Consider the following 19,247-nt stretch of genomic DNA (forward strand, 5'->3'; position numbering starts at 1 on the left):
CTTGAATATATTATTTACTAGGTGTAAGACCCGTGTAATAAACGGGTTTATAATAAAAATTTAATATCAATATTTAAACATTAAATTTAATATCAATATCAATTTTAGAGCTCTCATTAATTATGACATTTATTACATTATAAATATATCAATTCTTTTTCAAGGAAACATTTATTTCTCTCAATATTATAACCGAAATAAGTTATGATATGTGAACAAATCAGAAAATTACATATGGAAATAAATAAATTCTAAAAATCTATTAAAATGCCATGTGTCCAAATCAATGAGGACATGATATGTGGCAGAAAATGGGTTTTATTTATTAGTATAGATACAATACAATTTTTTAAATAAAAAACAATTTAAAACATATATCTCTTTTGTTGATTTTAGTTTGTTAATTGGATGAACATTTGGACAATAACAACATAACTTATATGGCTGTGAAAATAATAGGTTGTGATTGGTAAAGTTGTATGATATGCAAGTAAAAACCCATAAAAGTTAAGGATCACGTAATGTATCTTCTCTTTGAAGAGTATCAGTTTTTGGGTGTTTGTTTTGTTCTTTATGGTATGAACTTGCTTTATATATCATTATATCTCCCGAATCCTTCTTGTGATATGTTTATTTTAATTGATCAATTTTAGTTGCTGGAGAATCTTTAGGTAGGAGTCGATTACATATATCTACCAATTGAACTGACTGAATACAATCTCCAATTTCCATCATCATGAATAACTTTTCCCTTGCTTCCTCCACCACATACTGCTGCTCTACTTTCTCTGGTAAGCCTTACTCCCTTTCCTCCACTCTCCCTTTCTACTCCATCACCGCTTGCTCCCATGACTCTGAAAACCCCACCACCACCTCCACCTCCACCTCCACCTCCACCTCCACCTCCACCTCCTCATCCCTCCGCCGCCCCACCAACAACAAACCACCCTTCAAACCCATCACCACGAATCCCCACCCTCCAAAACCCAAAACCCACATCACCAATCCCCTTCAAACACTTAAAAGAAACCCAATTGGTAATAATAACAACTCACAAACCCTAACAGAGAAGCTCTGGTTAACCAGCAAACTCTCTCCCCCACCTCCACCTCCACCTCCGCCTCCACCAGCTCCACCACAACCACTGCCAGATTCTTCTGCATACAAAACTGATTTGGATGAAATGGAGAATAACGGTGATTCGGGACCCACACGAATTGAGTACAGTGATAAGGGAAAAATCTTTGTGGGGAATCTTCCATGGTGGATAACAAAGAACGAGCTTGAAGAATTGTTCAGACAATTTGGGCCAATAAAGAAAGTGATATCAATAAAGCGATACAACGATACTGAAAGAAACATGGGGTTTGGGTTTGTAATATATGGAGGCACAACAGCTGAAAATTCAGCAATGAAAGCAGTTGAGTTTGATGGTATGGAGTTTCATGGGAGGGTGTTAACTGTAAAACTTGATGATGGGAGGCGAATGAAGGAGAAATCTGCAGATAGGGCTAGGTGGATTGAAGGGGATGACACTGTAGATTACAAGTCAAAATGGGAAGAAGAGAGACATGTTTCAAGAAAAGAGCTCAAAAAAGTGCTAGGAACTCAACCAAAAAATTGGCAAGCTATTGTTGAAGCTTTTGAAAGGATCAAAAAGGTATCTAGAACCTGAACATTCTTTCTTTACTCTATTATATAAATAAATTGATTCTTTTTTCTAAAAGTTGACTATTATAGCCTTCCAGGACAGAGTTTGGATTGATGATTAAGTATTATGCAAAGAAAGGTGACATGCATCGAGCAAGAGAGATGTTTGAGAGCATGAGGGGTAGAGGAATTGAGCCAAATTCACATGTATTTACCACGTAAGGGATATTGCTATATTGAGTTCAAATTTATCCTCTTTTTTCATTTTCCTGCATTAAATTAACTTATTTTATGCAGCCTAATTCACGCTTATGCAGTAGGTAGAGATATGGAGGAGGCTCTTTTTTGTGTAAGGAAAATGAAAGACGAGGGGATTGAATTGACTTTGGTGACTTACAGTGTTCTTATAGGAGGATTTGCTAGAGTTGGTGATATAAAGTAAGTAAATCTCTCTCCTTCTCTCTCACACACACACACACAGATACACTGATACACATACATAATTCATATACATATATGATATATGTGTAAGTATGTATCTATTAAATGGTCAATACTCAATAGTTGCTTAAATATTCAATTTTTTATTTTGGAAGTGCTGCAGATAAGTGGTTCAAGGAAGCCAAAGACAAGCTTACCACTTTGAATGCAATTATATATGGAAACATAATTTATGCACATTGGTGAGTATTCCTTTCTAATTATATATTTTAAATTTGAAAAAAATATATTTTGTAACACTCTGAAAAACACACACACACACACACACACAGCCAAGCCTTCAACATGGAGGGTGCTGAAGCCTTGGTTAGGGAGATGGAAGAAGAGGGCATTGATGCTACAATGGATATTTACCACACAATGATGGATGGTTATACAATGATTAAAAATGAAGATAAATGTCTCATTGTCTATAAGCGACTCAAGGTTACTTTTTTTCTTTTTTTTTAGGCAAGATTTGTATTTATCTCTTTTACTACACTAACCTTGAAAACCCTTTGTAGGAATGTGGCTTTACCCCAAACGAAGTCACATACGGATGTCTTATTAATCTTTACACCAAGGTAACTTCAAATCATTATCTGTAGTACCATGCTTATCTTTTTCATATACTTTTTTTTTTGTCTTTTTAGGAATTTCTAACCTCCTTTTCACTTTCTATTGGTTGCTTAGTTTTTAACATCTTACTTTTAGCTTGTATTGCTAGTATCTGCCTCCTGCTTTATTGCTACTATCTGCTTTCTACTTTATTACTAGTATCTGCTTCCTGCTTTATTGCTAGTACCTGCTTTATAACTTGTATCTGCTTCCTGCTTTATTGCTATCATTTGCTTCCTGCTTTATTGCTAGCATATGCTTTCTACTTTACACTTTATTGCTGGTATTTGCTTTCTACTTTATTGGTAGTACCTGCTTGCTTTATTGCGAATATCCGCTCTCTGCTTTATTGCTAGTATTTGCTTTCTGCTTTATATTTGGTATCTGCTTTCTGCTTTATTGCTGGTATCTGCTTTCTGCTTTATTGGTAGTACTTGCTTCCTGCTTTATTGAATGTATCTGCTTCCTACTTTATTGGTAGTATATGCTTTCTGCTTTATTGTTGGTATCTGCTTTTTGCTTTATTGGTAGTACTTGCTTCCTGCTTTATTGAATGTATCTGCTTCCTACTTTATTGGTAGTATATGCTTTCTGCTTTATTGTTGGTATCTGCTTTTTGCTTTATTGGTAGTACTTGCTTCCTGCTTTATTGAATGTATCTGCTTCCTACTTTATTGGTAGTATATGCTTTCTGCTTTATTGTTGGTATCTGCTTTTTGCTTTATTGGTAGTACTTGCTTCCTGCTTTATTGAATGTATCTGCTTCCTACTTTATTGGTAGTATATGCTTTCTGCTTTATTGTTGGTATCTGCTTTTTGCTTTATTGGTAGTACTTGCTTCCTGCTTTATTGAATGTATCTGCTTCCTACTTTATTGGTAGTATATGCTTTCTGTGCTTTATTGTTGGTATCTGCTTTTTGCTTTATTGGTAGTACTTGCTTCCTGCTTTATTGAATGTATCTGCTTTCTGCTTTATTGCTAGTATCTGCTTTTTGCTTTATTGGTAGTACTTGCTTTCTGCTTTATTGCTGGTATCTGCTTTTTGCTTTATTGGTAGTATATGCTTTCTGCTTTATTGAATGTATCTGCTTCCTACTTTATTGGTAGTATATGCTTTTTGCTTTATTGGTGGTATCTGCTTACACTGATACGGTGTCATATGATGAATTTTTGTAGATGGGAAAAGTTTCAAAAGCGTTGGAGGTGAGTGAAACAATGAAATGGAACGGGATAAAGCATAACATGAAGACATATTCAATGTTGATTAACGGATTCATAAAGCTAAAAGACTGGGCTAACGCATTTGCAATATTTGAAGATGTTATAAAAGACGGATTAAAGCCAGATGTTGTGCTTTACAACAACATCATCACAGCATTTTGTGGCATGGGAAACATGGATCGTGCAATTACTACAGTTTCAGAGATGCAAAAAGTAAGACACAAACCAACTTCACGCACATTTATGCCAATCATCCATGGCTATGCAAGAGCAGGAGAAGCCATAAAAGCTATTCAAGTCTTTGATATGATGAGAATGAGTGGCTGCATTCCAACTGTCCACACTTACAATGCCCTGATCCTTGGTCTTGTTGAAAAACGCCTGGTATGTATGTCTATTTTTATATATTTTTAACTTGTGAAAAAGTTGATGGATTTTTTTTTTTAATTTTTACAGATGGAAAGGGCTGTAAAAATATTAGATGAAATGTTGGTGGCTGGGATTACACCTAATGAACATACATATACAACAATCATGCATGGATATGCATCATTAGGTGACACTGGAAAAGCATTTGAGTATTTCTCTATACTTAAAAATGAAGGATTGGATGTTGATGTGTTCACATATGAGGCTTTACTTAAAGCTTGTTGTAAAGCTGGAAGGATGCAAAGTGCTTTAGCAGTTACTAAAGAAATGCATTCCCGAAAAATCCCAAGAAATACTTTTGTTTACAACATACTTATAGATGGGTACGATTTTTTAAATTATAATAAGATTATAGTAATTTTATAATATTAGTAAAAGTACTAATCTTGTTTTTGTCTTTTTAGATGGGCTAGAAGAGGCGATGTTTGGGAAGCAGCTGATTTAATGCAACAAATGAAGCAAGAAGGGGTTCAACCTGATATCCGGACTTACACATCTTTCATCAATGCTTGTTGTAAAGCTGGAGATATGCTTGTATTGTCTTTTTCCCAATTTACCCTTTTTTACTTTTATTATTTACTAATTATTATTTTTGTGGCTAATCTATTGATTGATTATGAATTATGAGTGCAGAGAGCAGGGAAAACAATGAAGGAAATGGAGGCAGCAGGATTAAACCCTAATTTGAAAACGTACACAACCCTAATCCATGGGTGGGCCCGGGCTTCAGTTCCTGAAAAAGCTTTAAAATGTTTTGAGGATATGAAATCTGCTGGATTAAAACCTGATGGAGCTGTCTACCATTGTTTAATGACATCATTGTTATCAAGAGCTTCAGTAGCTGAAGACTATATTTACTCGGGAGTTCAACACATTTGTGCTGAAATGGTGGAATCGGGTTTAACGGTTGATATGGGGACAGCTGTCCACTGGGCCCGCTGTTTAAGGAAGATTGAAAGAGGTGGCGGTGATATCACTGAAGCACTTCAGAAGACGTTCCCGCCTGATTGGAACTCTCAGAATATGCTTGATGAAATTTATGGGGTGGAGGTTAGTGATGGTGATGATGATAATGATGATGATGATGATGGATTGGTTTATCATGATCATGATAATGATAATGATTCTGATGGAGATTTTGATTGAGTGTATGTATATGTGGTGAATGTTTTTGATGGAATAATGATTTAGTGATTTGTATTTTATGCTACTAGGTGTGAGACCTGTGTATTACACGGGTTTTATTAAAAATAAAAATTTAATATCAATATTTAAACATTAAGTATTTTATAAAATAATATTTGTACATAATATAATGTAATATTTTGGAACATTTATAAAAGAAATCAAATATTCTTTAGAGTATTTATTAGACTTTATTATCAAATTAATAGAATGATTTTCTTTTCTTATATGAAATTTTATTTTAAAAAAATGAAAATTTCTAAAAATGACAAGTAGAAAATAATAATTCTAAAACTCCGAATAAAATTACAAGTGTCAAAAATCTTAATAATTTGACAACTGGCAAAAAAAACCTTCATTTATTAGAAAGGATGAGAGTTGTACATGTTCTCCATTAGTTTGAGGTGCAGTTGGTAAATTTTTTAAACTGGATACATTAATCATTAACTAGCAGAGAACCCTAGTAAATTTGTTAAACTGCATACATTAATCATTAACTAGCAGAGAACCTTGGAGTGTTTTTTGTGTTTCTTATGTCAAAATGATTAGATTGAGAATTTTAACTAGGAGTTTACAAGGTACGTAGGCTAGAACTATTGGATATTTATTGAATAATTTGAGTTAAAAGTTCGATTCACACAAGGAGTATACAAGGCGAGAAACCTTTTCCTGCATAGCCAAATGTAAAGGAGTTTACAATTGTGACATATCCCTTCCATTTGAATCAGATGTGTTGTAATAAATTAATAATTAAAAGGACGATTTTTATCCCATGAGGTAATAACATGCTTTTTGATTTTATATTGAATAATAAAGTAATAATAGTATATTACAATCACGAATATATTTTTATTTATATATTTTTAAATAAAAAACAAATTAAAACATAATAAAAGTTTAGTTAAACTGTTTTTTATTAGTTTATGAATATAATTAAGTATTCTTGTTATCTCTTCTCTAATTTGAAATCTTTTCATACTTCAAATTTTAGGAGTCACACCACAGTCATATAATTTTTTAAGCCAAATTTATCCCACGTATTAAATGGTTTTTTTGACATTTGATTTTGAAATTTTGGTTAGTTAATAAATACCAAAATCGAATGTTGAAATATGATATTAGGATCGGAGGGTCGCAAATCAATTCACAATATCTGTAACATTACCATTTACCACACACAGTTCAATTTTAAGTAATAAAAATTACAGTTTACTGTACTTTACAAGTGTTGCTACAGATAAGTGCGTCGTTCTAGTAGAGAGAGGATAAGTGGTTGAAGGAAAACAGACTGATACTCATACCCTACTTACCACGAGATAACGGAGGCTGACGCCTGTATTAACAAGTGAGTGCATAGTTACTTTCATCTTACACATAGATATGAAGTATTTTATATGAATTACGTGCTATGTGTGCATATTATCTGAATACTTGTTATTGTCTATGCTGAATGAACGTTTTTATACATGTTTTAAATGATTTAAACTGTATATGTATTTTATATCTACAAAATGTGTTGGGTAAAACATGGGTAGATGTAATAGTTGGTGTGTGATGAAATAAAATGATGAGAGGCTTCGTTGTTTAAGATGATTCAGTTATCTAGCTGAGTATAAATAACGACGACGACCTATTATAGACAGTCCAGTGGAACGCTAGCAGACTCGCAACCTGTAGGTGTTTATTTGAACTTAGTGTTCGCCAGTAGTACTCCATCCCCCACATGGTTGCATTATTTGACATAAATTGCTGAGGAACACCCGAAGCAGTGTTGTCGCCCCGATGAAAATCCTTAGACTGGGTCCCTTGTATTAGATGTTTTAGGGACGTAAAGTGAGGATAACAGGAACGAGTAATCGGGTTTGTTTGGTTGATGATAATAATAAACTTATTTATTGTGGGTTGAAAAGCCTATGTTCTCACCAGGCTCCCAAGCCTGATCCACTTAGTTTCTTGTATTAAAGGCAGTGACACTCGAGCATAGATGTGATGTTTGGATGAGGGATTACGAATTATAGGCCTGTAGATATGAATAAATGTTGTAAGGCTTATATTGTACTATTTATGCTTTTGATATGTATCGAATATGACATCCCGAGGTTTTTAAAGAAATACATTTCTTCGGAAATGCTTTGATAAATCTTTATCATATTTTATATTGGGAACAAATTCCGCAACACTTTTATTTAAAATATTACTCTGATTTTCAAACAAAACATAAACAAAATCGGTCTTTTCTGGCTGTAAAAATGGGAATGTCACAGTAAATTTGAAGATGAAGGAAGGTGGCTCTGTGATTGATCATGTCAACGCATTTAATTCAATCATTTCAAGGTTAACATTGGTTGAGATTAAATTTGAAGATGAAGTCAAAGCATTGCTACTATTTTTATCATTACCCGAAAGTTGGTCAGGAACAGTGACAACAGTCAGTAGCTCAGCTGGAGGTGCCAAGCTGACATTCGAAGGCATACGTGACTTAATCCGTAGTGAGGATGTGTGCATATGAAGTGTTGGACAATCCTCTGATAGTCTTCTTAGTATTGAGGAAAGAGGAAGAAAGTCCAACAGAGGGAGTGCGGGTAGAGGAAGATCAAAGTCGAGGAAGAGAGGTGTATCAAAAAATAGGAAGGACATCACGTGTTGGAACTGCAAAGAAAAGAGGCATTTTAAGAATCAATGTCTGAAGCCTCTTGTAGACAAAGGAAAGAATGAGATGAATATTGCATTAGACTCTAAAGGAGATGCTATTATCTATGCAATTGAAAACTCAGTTGGGTCCTAGATCATAGATTTTGGTGCGTCATTCCATGCTAGTAATGTAGAATTCCAGGCAATACCAAGGGAAGGTCAGACTAGCAGACAACAAGAGCCTTGATATTGCAAGTGTTGGGGATGTGGTCCTCAAGACTACTTTGGGTACGAAGTGGACTATGATGAATGTCAAGTTCATTCCAGACTTGAAAAGAATGGTGAAATAAGTGGGGCAACTTGATGAAGAAGGTCACCATGTCACTTTTGGTGATCATCGGTGGAAGGCGACAAAGGGAAACTTGGTGGTTGCCAGAGGTCAAAAGCGGGGTACACTTTACATGATGGAAGTTTCTGATGAAGAGGCACATGTTGTTGAAAAAGTTGGAGCATCCACTCTATGGCACCGAAGACTTGGAAATATGAGTGAAAAAAGAATGAATATGCTTGCCTTCGAAGGAAGATTTCTAGATCTAAAGAACGTGAGATTAGATGTCCATGAGCTATGTATTCTTGGTAAATATAAGAAAGTTACTTTCGTGAAGATAGGACATCCACCCAAGACATAGAAATTCGAGCTTATTCATTCAGATGTTTATGGTCCCACTTCAGTTGCTTCAGTGGGAGGATCCCAGTATTATGTTACTTTCATCGATGACTGCACAAAGAAAGTTTAGGTCTATTTCTTGAAGCAAAAATTTGAAGTTTTCAGTGCTTTCAATAAACGGAAAGCGATGGTGGAAAATGAAACTAACTTGAAAATCAAGTGTTTCAGATCCGATAATGGGGGCGAACACAGTAGCAAAGAATTCCTTGATTTCTATGTTGAACATGGAATTAGGATGCAGAATACCGTTCCAGAAACACCTCAGTAGAATGGAGTAGTTGAGAGGATGAACAAAACATTGAATGAAAGGGCGAAGAGCATGAGACTGCATGCATGTTTACCCAAGATGTTTTGGGAAAATGCGGTCAATATAGCTGCATACTAAATCAATAGAGGACCTCAGTTCCCATATTATTCAAAATTCCAGAGAAAGAATGACAAGGTCGTGAGGTTTCATTCAAGCACATTAAAGTCTTCTTTAATGACTATGAGAGAGACAAGGTAGAGGCAAAGTCAAAAGGTGCACCTTTATAGGCTATGGGTTGGAAGAAATGGGATACCACTTCTAGGATAACGAGCACAAAAAGGTTATCAGAAGTCGGGATGTGGTATTCAACAAGAATGTGCTATACAAGGATGAACTTGCTAAGGGCTCAAGCAGTAACAAATAACTAGAAAAGGAAGAACAAGTTGAGTTAGAAGAAACTTCAAAAGATGACATTATAAAACCTATCAATACTCTAGAGAAAGGTGAAAGTTCAAGAAGCAGTGGGAGTTCTGATGAAACCGGAGAGAGTGGGAACATGGATGATAGTAGTTTAGAGAAGAAAGGTGTAGAAACCGAAACTTCTACCGTCCGTAGATCCACTAGAGTACAAAGGACTCCAGTCAGGTATTCTCCTTCAACAAACTTCTTGTTGTTGACAGAGAATGGAAAACATGAGTCTTATCCAGAAGCCTTGAGGATGAAAGAATCCATACAACGGAAGAAGGATATAAAAGAAGAATTAAGCTCACTTGGCAAGAATCACACTTGGTCCTTGGTCAAGCTCTTAGCAGGGAAGAAAGCACTACAATACAAGTCGGTGTTTCGAGTTAAGGATGATATTGATGGCACCAAGATATATAAGGAAAGATTGGTAGTCAAGGGTATCCAACATAAGAGGGAGGTTGATTACAATGAGATCTTTTCTCCAGTTGTGAATATGACAACAATCTGAATAGTTTTTGGAATTGATGCCTCGAAAGATCTCCATCTATAGCAACTAGATGTGAAAACAACTTTTCTCCATGGCGGCCTTGAAGAAGACATCTACATGGCACAACTAGAAGGTTTGCCCATAGTTGGCAAGGAAAATTTGGTGTGAAAACTAAAGAAAAGTTTGTATGGTTTAAAAGCAAGCTCCAAAGCAGTAGAACTTCAAGTTCGATAGCTTAAGGCAGAGGAACAGGTACAACAAATGTGAGATGGATACTGCTGTTATTTGAAGAAATTCAAGCCTGCTTATATCATCATCTTGTTATATATTGATCACATTTGGATTGTTGGATCCGACATGCAAGAGATCAATAAGCTAAAGAAGTAGTTAGCCAGTGAGTTCGAGACGAAGGAGTTAGGGGCTGCTAAACAAATATTGAGTAAGAGCATAGCCAAGGACAGAATTACCGGTACACTAAAACTTTCATAACCCAAACACATCAAGAAAGTTTTAGAAAAGTTCAACATGGAAGATGCGAAAGCCAGAAGTACACCATTGGGGAGTCAGTTGAGACTTACCAAAAGCAATCCCTGAAAACAAAAGAAGACAGAGAATACATGACTAAAGTTCCATACATATCTGCAGTTGGTAGTTTAATGTATGTAATGGTTTTCACCAGCCCAGACATTGCTCATACAGTGGGAGTTGTGAGTAGGTTCATGTCAAATCCAGGAAGACAACATTGGGAAGGAGTGAAATGGTTACTGCACTACTTAAAAGGAAAATTTGAGTGTTTCTTATGTTTCAGAAGAAAAGGGGTAGTTTTAGAAGGGTTTGATGATGCAGACTTAGGTGGATGTGCATATTCAAGAAAGAGCACAATAAGTTATGTGTTCACAATTGGAGGTAAAACAATCCGCTAGATGTCAAGGTTACAAACGATTGTTCCACTTTTAACCACAGAAGCAGAATACATGGAACTTGTAGAAGCTGCCAAAGAGATCATATGGTTGGAGATTTTCTTGTCAGAACTAGAAATACAGCAAGAGGATTATGTACTACATTTTGAAAAACAAAGTATAGATCAGTTAAAAAAGAATCCGGTGTTTCGCAGCAGAACGAAACACATTCAAATGAGGTACCATTTCATTTGAGAGTTAAGAAATGAAGGAACTCTAAACTTAAAGAAAATCCTTGGAATGAAGAATCCAGCTAATATGTTCACCAAGGTGGTTACCACTGAGAAGTTGAAGCTTTGCATGGCTTCAACTGGCCTTTCAGAAGTTTGAAGAGAACGGCTTTACATATATATATATATATATATATATATATATATATATATATATATAGAGAGAGAGAGAGAGAGAGAGGGTGTACTTTGAAGAATGGTGAAATTTGAATGTCAGATGAAGTTGTTCAAGCCTTCAAGTGGGAGATTATTAAGGTATGAAGTCTTGTCCAACATAGAGCATTTAGATCACAATGGAGCACTTGGGGTTAATGGAGCATGTGACAAAGGAATAAATCATCTGAGATGGGAATGGATCATCTAACAAAGGAAATGATCAAGTGCCAAAGGAACGGATCATATAAAGGGGGGGGGGGGGGTTAGAGCACTTGGGAGTGATATGGTGAAACAAAGGGACCTTGTTGCACCATCTGATAAAGGGTTGGGCAATTCAAAATTAGGTAGCATCTTATGTAGGTTCATGTATATGGGGTTTCCAATTCCCTGAATTAGATAATAAAGAAAAAAAAACCATTAGTGTTTCACTATCGTTTGAAGGCACTCAAAGAAAATTAAAGACGACTATACAGTTCTATATAAGAAACAACAAAATAATAATCTCCTTTGATGAGCCAAAAAATTTAACTAATTACAAGAAAATTTCAATGAAAAATCAACTACGAATAAATATACCTTCTTCAAAAGCATAAGTATCAAAGTTTTTAATTATAATAGATATATTATTACAACATCACTTACATGTAGCTTGTCTTGGATAACTACCATTTCTCCATTTAATTTATGATTTTGTCAACTGTGGAATCACGGTTTTAATTCCTACTATGCACCAACTAAGTTCAATCCACTCGTAAAAGCTTAAAACCAAAACTTTATTTTTTTGCAAAAATATGCAAATACTCATTCTTGAAAATTACAGCCATGTATAACACTAGTGTGGAATGAACCTCTAAAATAATTGAGGTGGGATTAAATTGTTATAATGGAGAGAATATGGTTCATGGAAAAATCAGGAGGTGATATATGAAATAATTAATTCACAATTCACCTGATTTGCCTTTTTTAAGTTGGTTCTCAAACTAGAATAAAAATTCATATTGTTAATTCACGTATCCTATAAATAAGGGATAATGACTTAAAGGGTAATATATTATATAATTTATACACATTTGGTCACTGAGTTTTTTTTTCGTCCACATTTACCCTTTCAATTTGTTAAATTGTACACATTTAGTCCTTATGACCGGCTACTATAGGTTAGCCGGTAAAAATGACTTAATAGGCTAATATATTTTTCACTTTGTACACATTTAGTCCTTAATATTTTTGTACACATTTAGTCCTTAATATTTTTTTTGTTGCAAAATAATTCATTTTTGTTTTTGTACTCATTCAGTACTTATGAATGATTTCCTTAGGTTTTTCTCTTGACATCTTACGTGAGACAATCATTAATGAGATGTCTGAGGCTTTTGATGCTTATGTCCATCGCAATCTCTACTACTTGGTTGCTTAGGTCATGTGTATAGAACATCATAACTTCTTCATATGATCTTGAATTTTAACGATCATTATATCCATGCATTCGTATTTTAGTCTACTACAACTTTCGTTTAGATTACCCCTATTAAAAAGTAATATAGTTTTACTTACTATCTCACATCTGATTATTATGGTTACACATTCCTCGGATTGTTGGTTATGTATCATTGCGTATAGGTTGAGGCGGTCCTGCTATGTGTTGTAGGCCAAGATACATGGTACCGACTGACTGTAAGCCTTAGGCACAGAGGCTCGAAAAGAGCGGGTGGGTTGATGCGGCAGACAAACAAACCCTAGGTATTCCAGTCTGATGACTCATTGGACATGTTGTATGTTGGCATTCCAATCCAATGACTGATTGGGGCAGGGTACTCCAATCTGATGAGTGTGGGCCCGTTATGCATGATAATACGTTTATTGTATGGGGTATTTTGGGAGAAACTCACCAAGCTTTATGCTTACCCAGTTGTTTATGTTTTCAGGTTCTATCGTTGATCGTAGGAAGGCGAACGCATAACTGTACATACTCATCAACAATATTGAGGATTTTGCGTTTATTATAGTACTTTGATTTTCGATTAATGTATTTTGTAATAAACGATTTTTTTAATAATGAATTTATAATTAGGGAGTTTTGCCTTAGTTAAAAAAGAAATTTTTTTGTTGTGAAAATGGGATGTTACACATAAGCATCAACAACCTACACACCTCATCAATGATTGTCTCACGTAAGATTTCATGAGAAAAACTTAAAGAAATCATTCATATGTATTAAATGAATACAAAAACAAAAAAGACTTATTTTGAAACAAAAAAATATTAATGACTAAATGTGTACAAAATATTAAGGACTAAATGTGTACAAAATGAGAAATATATTACCCTACTAAGTTATTTTTCCCAGCTAACCTAGAGTAACCGATCATAAGGACTCAATGTGTAGTGTTTAACAAGTTGAAGGGGTAAATGTGGACGAAAAAAAAAACTTAGTGACCAAATGTGTACAAATCGAAAAATATATTACCAAAGTCATTATCCCTATAAATAACCACCAATTATACTGCTCTTTCTGGTTCTTATTTAGTCACATGATGAAAGATAGTATCTACCCTACTTTTTCCAGCAACAATGCGGCTCCAAGCTCCTAATGAACTGCCTACTGGTCTCTTTGATGTTGGCAACAAAACATATAGAGATTTAAGGACATAGTCCATGCCAAATAAAGGATCATCGTGACCCTTCAATTATTTCGTTATTTATCAGAAACACAAAAGGAAACAACGCCAAACAACATTCAAACAGGGAGATCCATTAACCATTGATCAGATCCAAGGTTCGAATGGGCCAGGGATGGAATCTGATGTTTACAGACGTCCCAACTTGATTACGTTCATGATTTCTTGCCTAGTCCATCAAATTCAAATAGGTGGAGGATTATGATTGTTATTTATTGGGATAAGATCATATACCAAAGGAAAGATAATAGGATTGGAAATTTGAGCGGGAGTTTAGAGGATAAAGTGGGTATTTCACTTTGTAAAATAGCGTATGTAGGGATGTCAACGGGACCAAACGGGAGCGGAAATAGCTTCCCCCGCTCCTGCCCCCGAAATCAGTTGTTGCCCCCGCTCCGGTCCCGCCCCAACTTCCCCGTTTACATAGCCCCCGGTCCTGCCCCCGGTTACCTCCATTGCCCCCTGTCCCGCCCCCGTTCCCCCGGTTTACAGGCTTAAAATTCGATTTTTTTGCTAAACAACTACTTTGGTTTAGGCGACAAAAGACTATTTTTAATAACTTTAAAAGCTTAAAACCTAATTATTTAGAAACTAAAAAATTTAAAATCCAACATTACGAGTCCGACATTACAAAACGACAATTCCAACAATCTTACAAATATAAAATACGATAAATCCAATATTACAAATATAAAATACTTACATGTCAAAAAATATATGATAAATCCACTACCTCTTCAATATCCATTAGTTGGAAACGGGAAAGTGAAACCTAACTTAAACCTATAATTAGAAAATCTATTTTGTATATGTATTTTATAATAAATACATATTTTTTACATAAATGTACAACCGGGGCCCTTGCGGGAGTACGGGACGGAAATACCAACTCCCGACCCCGGTTCCGAAAATAAGCGGGGTTTAATTTTGCCCTTGCTCCCAGCTTTTTTGAAAATTTAGTCCCGTACGGTATCGGGGTCCCACAGGGGTTTTTGACATCTCTAGCGTACCGAAGAAGATGCTATGTTGTTTACACACACACAGAGAGAGAGAGAGAGAGAGAGAGAGAGAGAGAGAGAGAGAGAGAGAGAGAGAGAGAGAGAGAGAGAGAGAGAGAGAGAGAGAGAGAGAGAGAGAGAGAGAGAGAGAGAGAGAGAGAGAGAGAGAGAGAGAGAGAGAGAGAGAGAGAGAGAGAGAGACTGTCTTATTTCAAAGTTCAAACAAAGACCAGGTCCAAAGTTTGTCATTTAAATCCAATTTTGTCATTCCATGAGCTTTGTGATCATCGGAAATTATCATCATCTTCTTGCTGTTAATTTCCAACTGTTTTTTCTCCCCCTTATTCAGCCCAATTCCTGTCTCCATCTACATCTGCACACTCCTTGATCAACTTTTATCTACCAATTCCCAAATTTCTTTAATCCTGACAATCAACCATGAAAAATATGTTAAAGAACTGCTTTTGCTGCACTTCTCATGAAGATCAAGAACCAACAATCAGGTATGCTCACTGATCAAATCTTATTTTGTTATAGTTATTAATCTTTTCAACTCAATTTCTGGTATATTATATGCAGTGCCCAAAAGAAAACGGATTATCCATGGAATATGTACACCCTCAAAGAACTTGTGCACGCGACCAACAATTTCCATAACGATAACAAGATAGGAGAAGGAGCGTTTGGAAGTGTTTACTGGGGTCGAACAAGTAAAGGGGCTGAGGCAATCTTTTATCCCTTTTTATCCAAATTTTGTTATATTGTTTATGATGATACACTTGTTTACACTTACTTTCGTACATAAGCGTTAATATTTTTTTCTTTTTAATTATATCATCTTGCAGTTAGCAGTGAAACGGCTCAAGTCAATAAACGCGAAAGCTGAAATGGAATTTGCAGTTGAGGTGGAGATTCTTGGAAGAGTTCGACAGAAGAATTTGTTAGGACTAAAAGGGTTCTATGCTGGGGGAGATGAAAGGCTTATTGTCTATGGTCAACTTGCTGTCGATTGTCTCCTAGATTGGCCTCGACGAATGAGCATTGCCATTGGTTCAGCAGAAGGATTAGCGTAAGTTCCACTAATCAATGAACAACTCCTCGACAAGACTCCATTGCTCTTACCTCAGGGGTCTAATCTAGATCTTATACTAGTTTCTAACTCTTTCTGGTTGAATTTATCATTAATGAATAGGTATTAATTTGCACCATGAAGTAGCTCCTCATATAATCCATCGAGACATAAAAGCGAGTAACGTTCTTCTAGATTCGGATTTTCAAGCAAAAGTTGCTGATTTTGGGTTCGCGAAACTTATACCAGATGGGGTTACTCATATGACCACAAGGGTAAAAGGAACCCTAGGGTATCTTGCACCAGAGTACGCCATGTGGGGAAAAGTCTCAGAAAGCTGTGATGTTTATAGCTATGGGATACTTTACTTGAGATCTTAAGTGGTAAAAAGCCATTAGAGAAGCTCCCTGGAGGTATCAAGCTTGATATTATACAATGGGCGACTCCATTTGTTCAAAAGGATTCATATGAGCTCATCGCCTACCCTAGATTCAAGGGTAGATTTGATCATGCGCAGCTAAAGGTTGTGGTGAAGATAGCCCTGGCTTGTACTGATAGTAATCCAGAGAATCGTCCCAGCATGCTGGAGGTGGTGGAATGGCTAAAGAGTGGTATTGGTAGTAGGAGGAAGGAGATTAGGCCTGGCAATCGAGTCGTGTTCGGGTTGGCGTGTCGCGGGTTGGCGGGTTGGCGGGTCAAAATATGTAAACCAAACACGACCCATTTAAATATACAGGTCACGGGTTGGCGTGTCACGGATTGGCGGTTTTGGAACATAAACCATATATGACCCACGGACCCATTTATTTATACGGGTTCACAGGTTGGCGGGTTTGTGGGTTAGATTTGGGTTCGTAGGTCAGATTCCATAAATAAAATTAACATTTAAACATGAATAAATTCTTGATGGTTGATGCAAACATATCTGAATTTTAGAGACTTAACAACTTAAGTCTTAAAGGCTTAAACATCCAAATGAAAATTAAAAACATTCATAGAAACATATTCAATGCCTCAATCGCTCATACAAACATACGCTGATACGCCATTTGATTTAGGGAAAAAAATGAGGAAAATCAATTTGTTACAAACTTACTTACGACCTTATGAGTTAGGACCACAAGTCAAAATATAAATACATTTAAAAATAAAAAATATTTTTTTTAATTAAAAATATAAACGGGTTGGCGGGTCAACCCATTTATTTTTTGAGAAACCCATATATGACCCGTTTAATAAACGTGTTGACAGGTTGGCAGGTTGACGGGTTGGCGTGTTGAAAAACTCAACCCAAACCCGTTTATTTCGTGTCATGTCGCGTGTCGTGTCGAGAATTGCCGGCCCTAAAGGAGATACATATTGTTAAAGACCGAGTTGATGAAACCGAGGATGAAGATGATTTTATTGATGATGATACTGATTATTATGAAACTTTTGATATGAAGAAGCATTCCGGTAGGGTTCCAAAAATGCCATCGAGAACAAGATGAATTAGACCTACAATTTTCTTAAATCAATTCTCTAGAATTTTCCGTTGATATATTTTTCATGTAATTAAACTTCTATTACTTTTCTGCTTGATTCTTTTTGCTTATTCTATATGTACATCCCAATTGTTTGATGTGTAATCAGAATATTTTCGCCTTAAAACATCTATTCATTCGTTAATGAATATATATCGTAAACAATATAATGGGCCACATAAAAAACGGATAGGCCACTACAAACTATGGACAAATACAACAGAATAAATCCTAACTAATAAAGTCCACTAACAACCCCCGACAATGTGAAGGGTAGCGCATTGAACGTTCAAACTGTTACGAAAATCAAGAAAGAGCGGAGAAGGCATACTTTTAGTGAAAATATATGCATACTGTGCTGAGGAGGGTACATGCAAGACCTGAATTTGACCCAAAAAAACTTTGTCTCAAGCGAAATGTATATCAATCTCAACATGTTTCGTTCGTTGATGTTTAACCGGATTAGAAGCAAGATAAACAACACTGGATATTGTCACAATAAACAACGGTAGCCTTTTGAGGAGAGTGAACTCACGAAGGAGGTTACATAACCAAAAGGTTTCAGCAACAACATTAGCAACATCTTTATATTCAGCTTCAGCAGTTGATTTGGAGATGGTTAGATACCAAGATAGCTAGTTGTTACCGAGAAACACACAGTAGCCAGAAGTGAAACGACTTGTAGAACGGCAACAAACCCAATCGGCATCAAAATAAGTAGTAATATTTGAAGATGAATGGGAGTACAGCTAAAGACCGTAATCTATTGTGCCTAGAACATAGCGCAAAACTCTCTTAAAAGTAGGCAAATGAGGTTTCCTAAGAACATGCATAAATAAACATAACTGTTGAACAACATAAGTAAGATCTAGGCGTGTAAAAGTAAGATATGGGCGAGCTCCAGCAATACTGCAATATAAAGTTGGGTCTTGAACTTTAGGACTTGTACCGTCGAGTTCGACAGATAAGTCTATTGGGGTAGTGGTTGTTTTACAATGCAACATGTCATCTCGGCCAAGAATTTTGAAGCATACTTTTGTTGAGACAAAAACAGAACCTTGGAAACACGAACAACGGAAATACCCAAAAAAAAAATAATGAAGATCCCCCAAGTCCGACTTAGAAAACTCGACAATTAAAGTAGTCATTGTCAATATGTCTGATTTATTTTATGTGAGTGAGAGGATATATATAGTAGCACCTTAATAAAATTTTGCGTTATTGGTGACTCTTTAAGCTAAACTATATGTTGATGTTTTTGCCAACAAAAATCCGGTATCACATAGGCGCCACATAAGTTTTTTTTTTATGTTTTTTTATTTTTATTTTTGTCATGTTTTGCCTATCAGTAAGATGTGGTGTCATTTATTACCCACCAACTAAGAGAGAGAGAGAGAGAGAGAGAGAGAGAGATTGATAAATTTAAAACCTATATATATATATATATATATATGCTTAGGTTATTCTATTCTAACTCATTATTGTGCGGATAT

At 35.7% G+C, this 19,247-nt stretch overlaps 1 protein-coding gene and 1 pseudogene across 2 annotated transcripts; both read left to right on the top strand.

Moving 5' to 3' along the window:
• Positions 1-487: 487 nt before the first annotated feature.
• On the top strand, positions 488-5,764 carry LOC111901675 (pentatricopeptide repeat-containing protein At5g04810, chloroplastic). Of its 2 annotated transcripts, XM_052767949.1 has the most exons (11): positions 488-576; positions 654-1,660; positions 1,741-1,868; positions 1,948-2,088; positions 2,247-2,333; positions 2,424-2,577; positions 2,655-2,714; positions 3,926-4,354; positions 4,427-4,722; positions 4,804-4,933; positions 5,033-5,764. In XM_052767949.1, the coding sequence occupies exons 2-11, from the start codon at positions 737-739 to the stop codon at positions 5,543-5,545; spliced, it is 2,862 nt and encodes a 953-aa protein (XP_052623909.1). In that variant the 5' UTR covers positions 488-576; positions 654-736; the 3' UTR covers positions 5,546-5,764. The 2 variants fall into 2 exon arrangements, with proteins under 2 accessions (XP_052623909.1, XP_023753329.1); XM_023897561.3 differs by having other exon boundaries at positions 519-1,660; positions 5,028-5,195.
• Positions 5,765-15,357: 9,593 nt separating this feature from the next.
• On the top strand, positions 15,358-17,883 carry LOC111901676 (PTI1-like tyrosine-protein kinase At3g15890; annotated as a pseudogene).
• Positions 17,884-19,247: the final 1,364 nt, after the last annotated feature.

The sequence above is a fragment of the Lactuca sativa genome, chromosome 9, assembly GCF_002870075.4.
Source record: "Lactuca sativa cultivar Salinas chromosome 9, Lsat_Salinas_v11, whole genome shotgun sequence".
Classification (NCBI taxonomy): domain Eukaryota; kingdom Viridiplantae; phylum Streptophyta; class Magnoliopsida; order Asterales; family Asteraceae; genus Lactuca; species Lactuca sativa.

Bases quoted from the DNA above. Each gene is read 5' to 3' on its own strand.
- LOC111901675 (XM_052767949.1), top strand. From the start codon at position 737: ATGAATAACTTTTCCCTTGCTTCCTCCACCACATACTGCTGCTCTACT. The intron at 2,334-2,423 runs GTGAGTATTCCT...ACACACACACAG, and splicing joins AACATAATTTATGCACATTG to CCAAGCCTTCAACATGGAGG. The intron at 4,934-5,032 runs GTATTGTCTTTT...TTATGAGTGCAG, and splicing joins GTAAAGCTGGAGATATGCTT to AGAGCAGGGAAAACAATGAA.